Source organism: Cyprinodon tularosa, unplaced genomic scaffold (genome assembly GCF_016077235.1).
Source record: "Cyprinodon tularosa strain WSP-4 unplaced genomic scaffold, ASM1607723v1 ctg589, whole genome shotgun sequence".
NCBI classification, from domain to species: Eukaryota; Metazoa; Chordata; class Actinopteri; order Cyprinodontiformes; family Cyprinodontidae; genus Cyprinodon; species Cyprinodon tularosa.
In genome coordinates this window covers 4,754-20,680 of record NW_024039328.1, presented here as the reverse complement: position 1 = coordinate 20,680, position 15,927 = coordinate 4,754, and the positions used below count along the sequence as shown (strand labels likewise).

Sequence of the window (15,927 nt, the reverse complement as noted above, 5' to 3'; positions counted from 1 at the left end):
TACTGGCTGGCTCTGCTGCATCAGTGGTGGTTATCTGCAGTGAAGACTCCTCATTTTTCTCCACCTCTTGGGTCAGTGCACTTCTTGCCAGCTTCCTGCTCTCTGCACTTGTAAAGTATCTGCAGTAACAAAATAAACAGAGTGGCATAATATAGCTTTTAGCTCATATATGTTGTTATTTAGCACTGCATTTAATTGCACACTAACACAAGATGTTTAAACTTTACACTATACAGCTCACAATTAAACTAACAGACCTGTCTTTGTAACGTAGGTCTAACATGGTTGCAACAGAGAACAAGGGCTCCGCCTCAATGGTCTGGAATCTTGTGCCCATAGCTGCTAGAAGTGTTGCCTTCATTGTTTTTATCCCTGTTTGGCCAACAGATGCTTCAGAACGACGACTGAGGGGATGACCTCTGAGGTGGTGGAGGTGGCGAACCTGATCTGTTTTGTGATCTCTTCAAATGGAGCCAGAATAGTGTTGATTTTCTCCAGCAAAATCCAGTCACTTGCTGTCAGTGTTGCTGGGAGCTGGTGGTCTGCAGCGTAGAGTGAGAGGGCACTCTTTTGCTCCAGCAGGCTCGCAGTCATATAAATGGTGCTGTTCCAGCGAGTGGGAACATCTTGGATCAGACGTTTGACTGGCCTTCCCAGTCCTGCCTGGACAGTTTCGATTCTTAATGTGGTCAATGGGGAATGTTTGAAGTGCCCAATAATTTTTCTCCCACTGGCCAGCTCATCGCTCACACTTTGCTGGGACAGAAGTCCGTCGTGCACCACGAGTTGAATCATGTGCGAGAAACATCCCAGGCTGGAGACTCCCAGGTCCCTCATTGCCTTCTTCATATTGCTTGCATTGTCCCGAAGAATGGCATGGACCTTTAATAATAATAATAAGAATTAGCATAATTCTCTCTCTCTCTCTCACATAGGTCGCAAATTACTGCGGCATTTCTTTCATAGTCTAGACTAGAAAACGTACGTTACCTTTGACTTCGGGATGCTCCAGTTGTGCAGCATGCTCTTTATTGCTCCTGCAATAGCTTCGCCCATGTGTGATCCCTTGAATTCATTCGCATGTAGAATGATGCTTTCCGGTGTGAATGTTTCCAAGTCTACCCAGTGGGCTGTCAGGCTAAGCAGGGAAAGCGGGGAGACTTGGCTGCTCCAGAGGTCGGTTGAAAAGCTTATGGCCCCTGCCTCCTCTAACTTTCCTAAAATATGCTCCGTTACTTTATTTTTCAGTGCCGGGATAGTAGTCCCTGTGATGTATTTGCGACTTTAGACCTTATACTTAGGTACTGCGTGAGCCATAAAAAGCCGTAAGCCCACGCTTTCAACGAAGGAGAGGGGCAGGTTAGAGAGAACAGTCATCTCGGTTATTTTCTCAGACATCTGTCTTGCTGCTTCACTCTTCTCTTCCCACTGCTCTTTCCCACGAAGTGAACTGACCAGGGTTTGTTGCTGCGGTCCTTCCCGGCTTCGCTTGGTAGTCTTGAACTCTTTATGTTCGTTTACATGTTTCGACTTCAAATGTTTGATCAGGTTCAAGGTATTGAAACTGCCCGTTTTAACTCCACCTCGTGAAACTTTCAGGTCGCAAATCTTGCATTTAGCCGATGTACTTGCCGGCGTTTCTATAAAGAAATACTTCCACACCGCAGACATTTTCTTCTCCTGGTTTGTTTTTCCACTGCATGAAAAAGCTGCCCCGGCATTGGTCAAGAGCGGCTATTGGCCCGCCTTTATTGGCCTGGAGCGGGCCAATAGCGATAGTTAACACTAGTCTGTGTCGGGAGAGAGAAGGCTGCGTTCAGGTGACATACGAACATCAAAACGGTATCGGTGCCCTATTTGTTGGTACTCGCCGATACCGATACTACCATTTTAGTGCTGGATTGGGGCCCCCGCCCAATACTGATATCGGTTCAACATTAGTTCCTGGGTCTGCTGGAGAACTCTCTGGGCTACGTTGTCAACCTGGTCAGCAGCAACGTGGGGGAGGAGGAGAGAGACACCCCACTGTCAGCAAGCAAACACCTGTTCCTCAGGTACACCTCCCAGATCAGGGAGATAGGAGAGGCTGTGGATGTGCACAGGAAAAAACACGCTATGCTCCAGGAGTCCCAGAGGAGCGGTGACTCTGGGTGTCTGATGGTGGAGTTCGGGGACTTCAAGGGCCCGTCCATGAAGGAGGTGTTTGAGGACCCAAGCAAGGAGGCCCAGGCTCTCATCAGTTACCTGAAGAAAGCAAAGGCCAGGCCAAATACGAACATGGCTCTGTTTAAGGAATACGTGCTGAAGAGGGAGGCTTCAGCTCCAGCCTGCCTGCTCTCTGCCACTGTTCCTCCTTCACCTCCTTCCACACAGAGCAGACCACTGATGGCAGCCAGTGTAAAGGCCCTGTTGGTAAGGGGGAAACATCTGTCACCATCACAGCTGGCAAAAAAAATTATTACACTGGAAGGAGCAGCTCCCCTCCTTCCAGCAGGACTGGATCAGGAAGAGCGTGTTCAGGGCCAACAACAAAACTGGGAAGCCAGAGTTGATCCCACACCCCAACTTCTGGTCGTACCCTCCTCAGCCCCCCGCTCTCTTTACCCAGCCTCCGGCGTCTCCTGATGTCTTCTTCTGCCGCCCTCTGTTCCTCTGGATGCCGCTAAAGCTGTGGTCCATTCCCCTGGCCTGTATCCAGCCTGCCTGCAGTAACCACAAGCTGACAGCTGCTGGCCTCTACCGCACTGTGCGTAAGGTCCTGGACATTGATGGGTGGTATGATATGTCCACAGAGTATCTAGAGTGCAAAGGGTGCAAGAAAAAGTATCCAGCCTGGTCTGAGGACATCCTGGGACAGCTGGACATGGGGCACCACAGAAAATTCCCTGCCATTCTGACAAACAGGTATTACATATCCATGAAAACAGAATTTTTTTGTCCTATATTGGGCCTGTGCTGATACTAAACAGCATAAAATGTCTGATTTTTCCTTAATGTAAGTACATTGACCCATTCTGCTGTATGTAGGTACTCATGTGACTACTGTGGTCATCATGATGCGATAGAGGACCCAGGACAACAGTGTCACGCAGCTTTACAAGAAGCTGCAGGAGGAGCACAGTGCTGCATGGACACGCCGCGCGCTGGAGTACCTTATGGTCTGCTAGCCCTTCGTCGACTCTACCATCATTGAGCCTCTAGTGTTCTCTGCCCCCCCGCCGCTCCCGCCCCTTCCTAAACCCAAGTGGCTTCTGTCTGTGTATGCCAGGGACGTCCTGTCACGGCTACCTGAGGTCAAGGCCAAAATAACATCTGTATTTGGCTCTGTCCTTAAGATGGACTCCACCAAAAAGGTAAAAAAGTCCAAACTATTCTCAGTGTTTTTATTTTAAGTTTTATTAACTTTGTTGTTTTTTCTTAGGTTACCAAAAAACTGGCTGGTGCAGCTGTCAACACTGCCGGCTGGTGTACAAATGTGGGCAATGAGCACGGCCAGGTTTACCCACCAGCACACTTTGCAGCAGAATGGAACATTCTACATCACTCCAGTCATTGTCCTCTGCCATGCCCTCAAATAGAGAAAAAACACATCTGGATCTTGCTCATTAAACTTAGGTAACAGCTTCAACATGTTAACCAAGTTATATGCAGAAAACCCATCACCACCTTGAGACCTTTTGAAAGATCCACCACTTCACCTGCCCTCAGACCTCAACTTCAAACGCTCAGCTTCTAGAGATATTTTCTTCACCTCCAACTCATGAGCTAAGTTTTCTCTCTTCAAGCTCATGTGCTAGCTGTAATTTTTTTAACTCAATCTGCATTTTCACCTCACTTCTCTCAAATTGAAACTTTAATTGAGAAGCTTGAGATACTGTTGGACCTGATGATTCATCCTCCAACTTTGAGGCACCAGTTAAAGAATATGAACCATCAGAAGTTACATCTGTCACAGCAGCATCTGAAAGGGAAACAGTAAAGACATTCAGTTTTACAAGTGTGTCTCTTAAGAAACTTCTTAGTTGAGGCAACTTTAATCCTTTCGCAGCTTCATGATCAATTTTAAAGTGTTCAGCTATTTGACGAATCTGCTCCTTTGTAAGCTTTTCCAACATTTCCAAAGTTGGGAAAGACAAGAAAGAACCTACATTATCCATTGTCAAACCAAAATAATCCAACAAACCAACTTCCAAAACAAAACTAGTCAGAAAATGTATACCAATTTATTTTTTTATTAATGTATTTTTTAACCAGCGACCATAAGGAAGTGCATGAATGGTACAAACAAATGGCAAAACTCCATTAAACTGCCACTAACTAACTGATCAAATCCCTGACTAACCTTAGCCTTGTCTTCAGGCTTTCCTCCAAGAGCCAAGGCACTTGAAGCACCAAGATACCGCTGGCAGCAAATCCCTCCAGGCCAAAAACTCTCAGGCAGCAAACCACGGCGGTGCCCTCAGCCCAGAGTCCAGCCCAAAAATAACAAACTAAAATAATAAACAGGGTTGTCTGAAATGGAGTTGCCAAAACAACAAACACCAAACAGCACTTACCTACTACAAAACAAAAAGTTCTCTCTCTCCCCCACCAACAGATGTACAAACATCCCCATGGACCTCCAACAACATATATATGGAACATTAAAAATGTCCAAAATCTAGTAAGGTTCCCAAACACCTTAAACTAGCCAAAAAGCCTACCAATAACCTGCAACACGGGAAAACCAAAGTCTGGGGCATGTAACTGCAACCTGAACACAACGATGAGGCCAATCAAGCATAATTAGTCCATATAAACTGGACAAGCCCCCACAATGCTACGTCCACCAGGCTTGTTTAGTGGGGGTAACATTAAAGGAGACCACGCAAGGATTTTCTTTAAACTGAAAATGTAATTTATTAAATTATACTAAAGACACAAAAACCTGAAAAAAGGGATAAATAAAATGGTAAATCAAAAATGGATTAAGGCAAAAGCTATAACTAAACAGAAATAAGCAAATGCAGCAAACCGAACAAAAACCCAACCATAGGATACAAACTAAACGGGGTTCTGAGGAGGAAAGAGGGAGAACCTCGTGTCTGCTGTTTGTATGAAAGCTTTTAAAGCAGACGAGCACCAATTAGGGCAGAACAGAACACCTGCAGAAGGCCTGCATCCAGAACCCTGCAAGGAAAAGGGCAGAAAACCACTGCAGCTGCAACATTTGTCTTAAAGTAACTCAGAGAATGTTGTCAAAATGAACATTCCAGCTGCATTTTTGAGCTAGACCCAGAAGATGCTGCTGCTCTTCGGCTGGCCAAACAGGGAGAGCTTCTGGTCAGAGGAGTTCGTCCAGTATCTGAAACAGCTCTGGACCAAATGATCAGCAGGAAGGAGTTGGCGCTGCATTGCCTGGAAGAGGACAAGAGGGGTGGAGGAGACGACGAGGAGGATAAAGGCCCTAATAGATGAGATGGACAGTGAGTTGTCTTCTTCTGCCGCCCTTTGTTCCTCTGGATGCCGCTAAAGCTGTGGTCCATTGCCCTAGTCTGTATCCAGCCAGCCTGTAGTAACCACAAGCTGACAGCTGCTGGCCTCTACCGCACTGTGCGTAAGGTCCTGGACATAGATGGGTGGTATGACATGGCTACTGAGTATCTAGAGTGCAAAAGGTGCAAGAAGAAGTGTCCAGCCTGGTCTGAGGACATTCTGGGACAGCTGGACATTGGGCACCGCAGAAAATTCCCTGCCATTCTGACAAACAGGTATTACATATCTATTATATATATTTTTTGTCCTATAATGGGCCTCTGCTGATACTAAACAGCATAAAATCTTGGGTTTTTCCTTAATGTAAGTACATTGACCCATTCTGCTGTCTGTAGGTATTCATGTGACTACCGTGTGGTCATCATGATGCGGGAGAGGACCCAGGGCAACAGTGTCACGCAGCTTTACAAGAAGCTGCAGGAGGAGCACAGTGCTGCGTGGACACGACGCACGTTGGAGTACCTCACTGCCTGCGAGCCCTTCGTCGACTCCACCATCATTGAGCCTCCAGTGTTCTCTGCCCCGCCGCCGCTCCCGCCCCTTCCTAAACCCAAGTGGCTTCTGTCTGTGTATGCCAGGGACGTCCTGTCACGGCTACCTGAGGTCAAGGCCAAAATAACTTCGGTATTTGGCTCTGTCCTTAAGATGGACTCCACCAAAAAGGTAAAAAAAATAGCCCAAATTATTCTCAGTGTTTTTATTTTAAGTCTTATTAACTGTGTTGGTTTTTCTTAGGTTACCAAAAAACTGGCTGGTGCAGCTGCCAACACTGCCGGCTGGTGTACAAATGTGGCCAATGAGCACGGCCAGGTTCTGGTGTCTGTGCTGACCGCCGCAGAGGGGCATGGACTGTGGCCCATGGCAGCGGGTCTCATGAGGAGGTACAGAGAGGCAGGAGTGCCACCGCCTGTCATCATGTATGTGGACCGGGACTGCTGCAGCCAGCACGCACAAAGACAGTCGCAGGTCAGGGCCATGTTTTCTGAGTGGAATGAGCTCATAGTGCGCCTGGACATCTGGCACTTCATGCGCCGTTTTGCAGCAGGAGTCATCACTGAGGCTCATCAGCTCTACGGCACCTTCATGGCTCGGCTGTCGAGGTAAACAGTCATCCTGCTTGTATATTTAGTAGTCATTTTTCAGGTTAATAGAAAAGATTAAATTGAGGACATTTGTATAGCATTTAACTTAATTAAAAGAAAATTACAAAGGAAATATAACTGTTAACTTGAATTGCAACTAAATTTACAGCTCCAAACCAAACAGGGTTCTGAGGAGGTAAGAGGGAGAAGCCTCCTGTCTGCTGCTTGTATGACAGCCTTTAAAGCAGACAAGCACCAATTAGGGCAAAATAGAACACCTGCAGAAGGCCTGCATCCAGAACCCTGACAAGAAAGGGGAGAAAACCACTGCAGCTGCAACATTTGTCTTAAAGTAACTCAGAGAATGTTGTCAAAATGAACATTCCAGGTGCATTTTTGAGCTAGACCCAGAAGATGCTGCTGCTCTTCGGCTGGCCAAAGGGGAGGAGCTTCTAACCAGAGGATTGGTCCAGTCTCTGAAACAGCTCTGGACCAAATGATCAGCAGGAAGGAGTTGGCGCTGCATTGCCTGGAAGAGGACAAGAGGGGTGGAGGAGACGACGAGGAGGATAAAGGCCCTAATAGATGAGATGGACAGTGAGAAGGGGAAGGACACTCTGGTAGTTCCACTGCTGGACGACCAGCGCATCCAGCAGGTGTGGAAAGACCAGGAGAGACACATCGCCTGTATTCAGGACCCAGAAGGCTTCCCTCTGTACCTGAAGACGGGGACGCTGAAGAAGGGTGGCATGGAGCTCTGCTGCTACCGCTGTGCTCGTGGCTCCACCTCCTTAGAGTCCTTCCACCTCAACCGTTTCATCCCAGGTGGGTGGTTACAGTTTTAATTTAGTTTTGATGTGGTTTTGAACAGAGTATTTGAATTTTGTTTGTGATTAACCTGTAGGGACCAGTGCCAGCGACGCCCACTTCCATGCCCACCTCCTGGAAGGTCTGATGGAGGAGGCAATCAGGGGGAACTCAGGGCTGAGGACCTACAGCAGTGCTGAGAGGGAGGCCATGGACTGACTCAGGCGCAAGGTCTTGAAGACGCCATTGGATGAGCGCTACCAACCTCCGGGGACGTACACAGGCAAGAAGGAGTCATGTCCGCTCATATTTAACAATAAAAAAATCCATAATGGATTTTCTGATGATGTCTTTCAACAAACATTCATCATTGATATGAAAGTACTAAAGCAACATGCTAGTAGTCAAAGTATCAGACTCAATTAGTACAGGAAGTACTAAGTACTTCAGCAGTATTTTATGAAGATTTTTTTATATTCAGATGAAATATTGTGTAATCAAGTCAGGTCAATAGAGTATTTAAATAAGGTTAGTTTCTTCACTAATATTTTTTAATTTTGTTTTCCTGTGTTCTTCCACAGGGGAGCTTCTAGGAATGGAGAACCTTTACAGCCAGTCTGGTCAGTCCCTGACTGTAAAGGGAGACCCAGAGGAAGAGGATCGACTGGTCGAGCAGATGGATGATGAGGCGGTTGAAGATGAAGGCTTTGTGGAGGAGGAATCTGAGGACCTGACTGTCCCCGTCCTCTATGACTCCTCAGAGACTGTGGCAGTCCACAGCAGCGCCCTACAGTCCCTCTTCCTCCGCACCACCCTCACCACAGCCTTCCACCTCCAGTCAAGGACTGAGTCCTCTGCTCCAGTCCTCTGAGCCTCCTCTGCCTCCTGCACAGCCAAGTGGAGCCTCTGGTCCTGCAGCATCAGCTGGCTCCATTGCTGCAGTCCAGCCTCCTGTGAGTAGTCTACTCATTATATGCAGCTCCATATATACGTCTGCTCTGACACTCAGATTTTTGACATGCTGTGTTTCTGTTCTAATGCTTCCTTGCAGGCTGCAGTTCATGGACCTGATTTCATCCCTGGCTGGGATAAGGTGCAGGATTTGGCAGAGTACCTGGTGTCCCTCCGTCAGGCTCTCTACCTGGAACAGCAGCAGGTCACAGAGGTCATCCGCCTTTGGTCTGCCCTTCCAGATGCGGACAAGAGCAGGATCAGCTATCAGCCAAGACACCAAACTAAGCTGACTCAGGGCCCCTTAGAACATTGGAGTGAACCCAGAAGTGGAAAGTGTGAAGAGGTGCAAACTGGCCACCCAGGGGGTCCAGCAGTGCCAAGGCTGTGCAGCACATTGCCCCAGGAGCGCCTCCTCTCCTAGCTCCTGTGCCACCATTGCAGTTGTTATTGGTGAACCCTGGATCAACCATGATGGCAGCAGATGTTGCTCCTACACTGGTTCTACCTGCAACACCAGTGGCTCCTGCACCCACACCCTCTGTGTCCCGCTCTACCCGGAGGAACAGGCGGCGCAGGGCAGAGGAGGCGGCCACTGGGACTAGCAAAAGGCAATATGTCAGAGAGGTGGCCTTTAATAAGTGCAGCACATGTGGGCAGGCCAAAACCAAAGAGTTTGGATACAGCCGCTTTGGCAGCGCCACTTTCTGCCCCAGAAACTCTGGGGGCAAATCTTTAGAGGAGTGGCTGAGAGAACAGCGCCAGCTTAAGAGGCCGCAGAACACCCCACCCCCATGATCTAGATCTATATCCCAGATCAATAACTTAAGGCTCAGGTTCTGGATGTAGCTGTGAGAACCTCACAGAGGTCATCAGCACAGTTTCTCAGCAGTCTTGCAGGAATCCCATCTGGTCCAGAGGCTTTCGTCGGTCTAAAGGGCTGGTTATACTCCCAGCAGCAGTGTCAGGGTTCCTACAACATAAGGCAAGTTAAATTCAAGACTTTTTAAGACTTTTTAATGCTGCTTGAAATAAAAATTTAAGACCAAATTCACAAGAAACACAAGAAAAACCCGCTTGCGACAACTTAACCCAAAGGTTTATTTTAACATAAACCACTGCACTAATGTTTCAAGTTTTGAAAAGCTTCCCATACAGGAAGAAAGCTAAAAACACACAAATGACAGATATATTTTAACAATTATTTAACTGAATTCACAAACTTTGTTTTGCAGAGACAAGGGTGGAACAAAACTAAGAAATACTGGCTGTTTCTCGATTTTGACGATTTGTATTTCGCGCTTCACATGTGCGATTCCACTGCCTTAATTCCTATTGTTCCGAGCTTGAATGACTTCTTGCAAAAAATACTCTGTGCCTCATGTATGTTCCCTGGTACTGGTTTTAGACATGGAGAAAACTCTTGGCTGAATAGACAATTTTCGTTACATTTACACTTGCCCCCACTCTAGACAAAAAGTTAATGGTGCATCTCCCAAATGTCCCGGCCACAACAACGCTTTATTGGTTCTGCTATAGGGATGGAACCAATAATGGCCAGCCATTCATTTTTTTTGTTTTTATGAAAAAAAAAAAAATTCACTTTTAACGTTTTATTTAGATTGCAAAAATAAATTGGAATAAAAATTAGCCTATTTATGATCTTTTAAAAATTAAGACCTACGAAAGACTGATTTAAGACATTTTAATACCAATTAAGGCCTCAGTTTTATTTTTAAGAATTCAATGCCTTTTAAGACTTTTTAAGGACCCGCTAGAACCCTGAGTGTGTCGCAGTGAGCTTGACACAGACATTTTTGATTTATGCTCAATTTTTACCGTGGTCTGCACTATACGCTGTGGGTCTAGATAGGCTGAGGCGGTGAGGAAGTGGGGGCGAGTTTGTCCGACAACGGAGGGACATGAGGTTGAAAAAAGAGCGGGGATCCAGGTGGAAAAAGGGTCCCAGCGTTCTCGTGTACCTCGCTCTTCTAGCTAGTCCAACTTCACAAGCTGTTTTTTGCAATTGCGGTCATAAAAACAAAACAAGCCGGCCTCCTGTCTGCAGTCAGCTACAATTTGGGAGAGGTGCAGCAGAGTGTCTGCGGAGGGGGCGGGGACGGCTTTTTGTTCACTGCAACACCTACGCAGACGACCTAGTTTCAAAGTATATGTAGCGGCTAAAATCCTATATTTTAGGCTACTGGTTGTCTTTGGAAGGCATTGGTTTTACGTGCGCTCAATTAAGATTCAGAATGCTGATCTTCCGTTTGAGGCATAAAATAAAGTCATTTATTTTCAGTAATATGTCCATTGTCTTACTGTTTCCCTTAAGATCCACATAAATTCCACATACATCCAAACCAATCACAGTAGAAAACTGTTTGCCTCAGCCTATTAAACACACCTAAACAGAATTGATGTTAAATAACCCATCCCCCCCATAAGACACTCAGAACTCAAAATTAAATACGCCCCCTGGTGGCGACAAACACCAAAGGATAAATGGCTCCTACAGTATAAATGAACCTGAAGTCCCTCCAGCTGACCTCTCAACTGCATCGCAGCGACTGTGAGGGGGAGGGGGTTGGTGAGAGTGGTGGTGAGGTGGAGGGTAGGTTTCTGATGGCCTTTGAGTCGGAGACGTGTGTAAAGTTGAGGGCAGGGAGGGGGGTGGTGTGACGGGGGTCAAAACGTGTGAAAACCCTGTTTAGCTCGTCTCACTATCATTATTTAGAGTGGAGACTATATAGTGGACTTTATAGTGAACTGACCGGACAGTTGATCACTGATTTTCACTTGGTCACGTGATCACAGCTACCTGCACAGTGATTTATTCGGAAAAAAAAAAAATGTAGATTTAGATTCATTGTGATCAGTGTAGATTGACCCTGAAATGGTTTTTGTGCCTGTTAGTTTTGGGCCCCCCCCTCAGTGCACATGGATCCCTGCCTGCCACTCCTGTGAACATTTCCTAGAAGCACCACTGTGGGTTTTCTAGTTTAATTATTTTTGTCATTTTTGTTTTATTCCTTTTTTCTGGTTAATTAAGACCAGAATCAGGAGCAGCTTGCATGCAGGTGGGGACATTAATCATTATTTCACAAAATGATTAATCTGTTGATTATTTTTCTTGAATAATCGGATAGCTAAATTTTCCTTAAAGGAGTTTTTTTTTTTTTTTTTTTTACGGAATTCAACAAGGTGAAACTAAAACTTTTCCACTCAACGAGTTTTGGATAGAGCATATTGATGGACGAAAATTAATATTTTTTCTTAAATGCAAAGTGTTTTTTGTTCTTTTTTACAATCTTGGTATAAATATTGCTCTTAGTGGGTTGCTGTGTGAGCTAAAGGCACGTTTTAGAGTCTCTGCACTCAGTAAACGATTCATCGAAGGCTAAAGTTGTTGACGATTATTTAAATAATCAATTAATCCGATTGTTTCAGCCCTATTATAAATTGACGTTTGTGGCCAAATGCATCACTTAAGTCTCACTCTTGACATTTTCTTCTGAAACTTGGCAGCTCTGGATCTATTGAGCTACTTCACAGATAGGTGGAATCAGCGGAGTAAAAAAATAACCTCCAGCTTCTGCCTCTGAGTTTATTTACTGCCTGTCACTACCTGCCATTATTTCTATTTTTATCAGCTGCCCTGGAGCTTCCTTCTTTTACATCGGAGACCAATCCCACCGGTTCCCTGCCTACAGTCAGCCAATCAGGTGATTGCTGTAAGTTCGTAGTGAGTAACGCTGCTGTGTTGCTAATTCAGGTCTGAGGCCTTGGTAAGGTGACTCTGCTGTGGTCAAATGTGTCTCAAGTGGAACCACAAAACTCTCTGTAGTGGGTGTAAGGAGACATCTGTCATCGACTCACACGTACATGGGATATGTACACCCTTCTCAGAGAAATAGCTCACAGGGGGGATTAGCTCAGATGGTAGAGCGCTCGCTTAGCATGCGAGAGGTAGCGGGATCGATGCCCGCATCCTCCAATTTTCCTTTTCAACCTTTACTTTGACTCTTTCCTTTGGATTTGGAAGCATCTTTAAAGATAAGTTGTAATAAACAATTAATACAGAATAAATACTATACAGTAGCTTGCATAAATATAATATTACATGTATAAAATGCTTAAAACTGAGATTAGCAAACCTACTGATGAAGAAATGTTGGTTTCTGATAGCTGGTGCAGCTTTGACATTTTTCTACAGTATTACAAAACATTTTAATGTTGTCTTTTGTTATACTTCTAGAAGAAGAGTTTCCTCCAGATGCCTTATGTCCTGAAATGTAAGCAAACTATTTGTAAGGAAGAGGAGATCAGGGCCACTGAAGTTAAAAAGACGGTGAAGAAGATGTAACACGTAGAGCCACCACCAGGAGGAGCACTGCTCTTACAAATGTCAGCCCTGAAAATGAGGCCAGAGTTCAAATCCCAGCCAGGGGAGCCTCTGCAGCTGCAGCAGGGGTGGAGCTAGACATTCCCATCATCTGGGGATTCCCAACAAAATATTTCATGATAATGAAGGTGGTTAAGAACAACAAAAAAGTATTCCTGCATCCCATCTATTTTTTAAGATTTATTTCACATTTAATCCTTATTAACAGCTTAATATTGGAAATAATTAACCGTCTGAAAGGATTTCAGTAAGAAGTTGGCCTGAGTCTGGCTGTCTTACGGAGAACAAGTTTAATGCTGCAGCTGCAGGAGCCAGAAACATGAAAAACAAGACATTGTGAATAAAAAAAGATTGAACTACAAATTCTCACCAGCTTCTTGTTCCATCTCTGTCTCCTCATTCCGGCCTGTTCCTCCATCTCTGCTGTGTCTTCCTGTTTGTGCTGCATTCACACATAAACCAGAGCAAATTACTATTATCCAATGTTATAAGATAACATTAAACTGTCTTTAGTTGTTCTCACACCTGAGTCTGTTCTCCTGCCTTCTGAAAAAGGACCTGATGTCCATAGTTGGTAAGTAACAAAAAAAAAAACATATTTCTAAATTAAGCAAAGCAGGAAATAATTATAATAGTTTTAACACTAGAATACATCACAATACCCTAAAACCACATAATGGGATTATTTCTAACCTCCTTACTGCAGCAGTTCAACAGTGGCAGTGATACAATAAATTTGTTCTACCCAAATATATATATATATTTTTTTTTTATTATATGTGCAAACCAGGGCTGCAAACAACAATTATCATGATAATCGATTCATCTGACAATTAAAATTTTAATAAATAACTGGAAAATGAAATGCTCCTTATAGGTTTTTACAGAATTAAATCAATGTTTTTGCTTTAGCAGCTCTGGAATCAGCGTATAGACTGATGAAAAAAAATTTATCTTAAAATTCAAAATATATGTTTATATTTCTTAACAATGTGGGTATAGTTACTGCTCTAAGTGTATTACTCTGTCAGCTAAAAGCATGTTTTAGAGTCTCGATCAGTGTTGGGAAAATTCTCTTTCTACGTGAACTAGTTCAAAGCTCAGTTCACACATTTTAAAATGAACTAGTTCAGTTCATAGTTCATAATTCAAAATTTTGAACTAAGTTCACAGTTCCAAAAAATGAACTAGTTCATAGTTCTTTTTTTTCATATATTGCTCAATTACACCATAGCCTACTGTAGGACCGCAGACAGCAATTATTTTATCAGTTGTAACACTGAAACTGTGCGTCAGATTTCATCTTCATATCCAGTTTTGAATCCTTATCCAACCAGGGTTTACATTAGCATTGAGGGGACAGCATTTCCCCATTGTTGCTTTAATGCTTTGTTGCTGTCCATTCACTTCACACTAGAAGGAGCTGCAGCTTTCACCCCTACAGTATATTCTCAAAAACATCAGAAAAAATGTGCTGCTTGAATGGTCTTTTTTATGAAGAATTATTAAAAGAAAAATAGGAAAGTAGTCTTTAAGGTGCAAATGTTTTTTTTTATTTTAATAATTTTTTTCCATTTGAAATTCCATTTCAATACATACTAAAAAGGAATCCTGGAATCCTGGAAAATTATACCAGGCAGGTTTAACAAACAAGTTACATGGATAGTAAAACCCTCAAGAACAGGGGTCTTCTATGTTTTCCAGACCAAGGACCCCCAAACTGATGGCGAGATGGAGCGGGGACCCCCTAACTATATATATTGTATGAAATTGTGACCTATAGTCACTCTATTACAGATGGAGTAATGTAAAGAAATCAATTTCTCCCTGGGATTATTAAAGTTTTTCTGATTCTGATTCCTGCTTGATGGGACAGGTGTTGTGAAGGAAACGGTGCCCAGCTTGAAAGAGCTCCTGTGTGTCGCTGAATGTGAGCATTGATGACTGAAAGACATCTTCTGCCTCCATTTATCTGTTTACTACCGTGTGCTGATTTCATGTTAATGAGTATTTAAAGACATTTCAATTAGTGGGAAAAAAATTGCAGGGGGAATATAAAAATATCAACTAACCATGCAGACCCTCATGCAGTACCTCCGTGGACCCCCTAGGGGTCGCGGATCCCCTGTTGAAGACCTCGCTCAAGAACATTTTACTAACACAAACTGAGGGACCAGGCTGAGGTAGGAATTTAAGGTTACTGAATAAAATATGAACGAGTTCATGAACTTTCGTTCAATGAACGCGTTCAGGCACAACACTGGTCTCTATACTCAGGAGCGTTGTAAAAATTTATATATTCAATTAACCTAAAGCAATATGCATGTTCTGGTTGTTACATGTCAGGTTTGCCGGTCATTAACTTTGACCAAGGCACCTTACAGTGGAGCTGCAGTCAGTCCCTGGACTGGCATGGCTATCACTGCCCCTACAGAGTTAGGGACTCATTTCCTACTGGGATCAGCTTCATAGTCATGGTAGGAAACTTCTTTTATTTTATGTGGAGATTCTTTAGGCAATGAATCTATTAAGATTTAGAACCAAACCTTAGAAAACATTTCAAATTAATATCTGAATCTTTTCAAGTATTTTTATTCAAATTCAATTAATTAAATAGAAACTTCAGACACAAATTTAAAAATCTAAAAAAAAAAGCTTACAAATTCAAATACATTAAAATGATATATGCCTTTATAAAATCTAGTTAATGGTGCATCTCCCAAATGTCCCGGCCACAACAACACTTTTATTGGTTCCGCTATAGGGATGGAACCAATAATGGCGAGCCATTTATTTATTTATTTTTTATGAAAAAAAAAAAATGTCACTTTTAACGTTTTATTTAGATTGCAAAAATAAATCGGAATAAAAAATTAGCCTATTTATGATGTTTTATCAATTAAGACCTACGAAAGACTGATTTAAGACATTTTAATACCAATTAAGGCCTTAGTTTTATTTTGAAAAATTCAATGCCTTTTAAGACTTTTTAAGGACCCGCTAGAACCCTGAGTGTGTCGCAGTGAGCTTCACAGACATTTTTGATTTACACTCAATTTTGACCGTGGTCTGCACTATACGCTGTGGGTCTAGATACGGCCGAGGCGGTGAGGAAGTGGGGGCGAGTTTGTCCGACAACAGAGGGAC

At 43.8% G+C, this 15,927-nt stretch overlaps 1 protein-coding gene and 1 non-coding gene across 3 annotated transcripts; both read left to right on the top strand.

Moving 5' to 3' along the window:
• Positions 1 to 2,655: 2,655 nt before the first annotated feature.
• Positions 2,656 to 6,640, top strand: LOC119797556. 2 transcript variants are annotated; one of them, XM_038306676.1, is made up of 3 exons: positions 2,656 to 2,904; positions 5,871 to 6,198; positions 6,271 to 6,640. In XM_038306676.1, the coding sequence occupies exons 1-3, from the start codon at positions 2,657 to 2,659 to the stop codon at positions 6,637 to 6,639; spliced, it is 945 nt and encodes a 314-aa protein (XP_038162604.1). In that variant the 5' UTR covers position 2,656; the 3' UTR covers position 6,640. The 2 variants fall into 2 exon arrangements, with proteins under 2 accessions (XP_038162604.1, XP_038162603.1); XM_038306675.1 differs by lacking the exon at positions 2,656 to 2,904 and adding an exon at positions 5,489 to 5,750.
• Positions 6,641 to 12,299: 5,659 nt separating this feature from the next.
• Positions 12,300 to 12,372, top strand: trnaa-agc. Its single transcript has one exon. It is a non-coding gene; the product is annotated as a tRNA-Ala (tRNA).
• Positions 12,373 to 15,927: the final 3,555 nt, after the last annotated feature.

What these genes read in the sequence shown, in the direction of transcription:
- LOC119797556 (XM_038306676.1), top strand. Translation starts at nt 2,657, where the DNA reads ATGCCGCTAAAGCTGTGGTCCATTCCCCTGGCCTGTATCCAGCCTGCC. An exon ending in CCTGCCATTCTGACAAACAG is followed by an intron (nt 2,905 to 5,870) that starts GTATTACATATC and finishes TGCTGTCTGTAG; the next exon opens with GTATTCATGTGACTACCGTG. An exon ending in AGATGGACTCCACCAAAAAG is followed by an intron (nt 6,199 to 6,270) that starts GTAAAAAAAATA and finishes GGTTTTTCTTAG; the next exon opens with GTTACCAAAAAACTGGCTGG.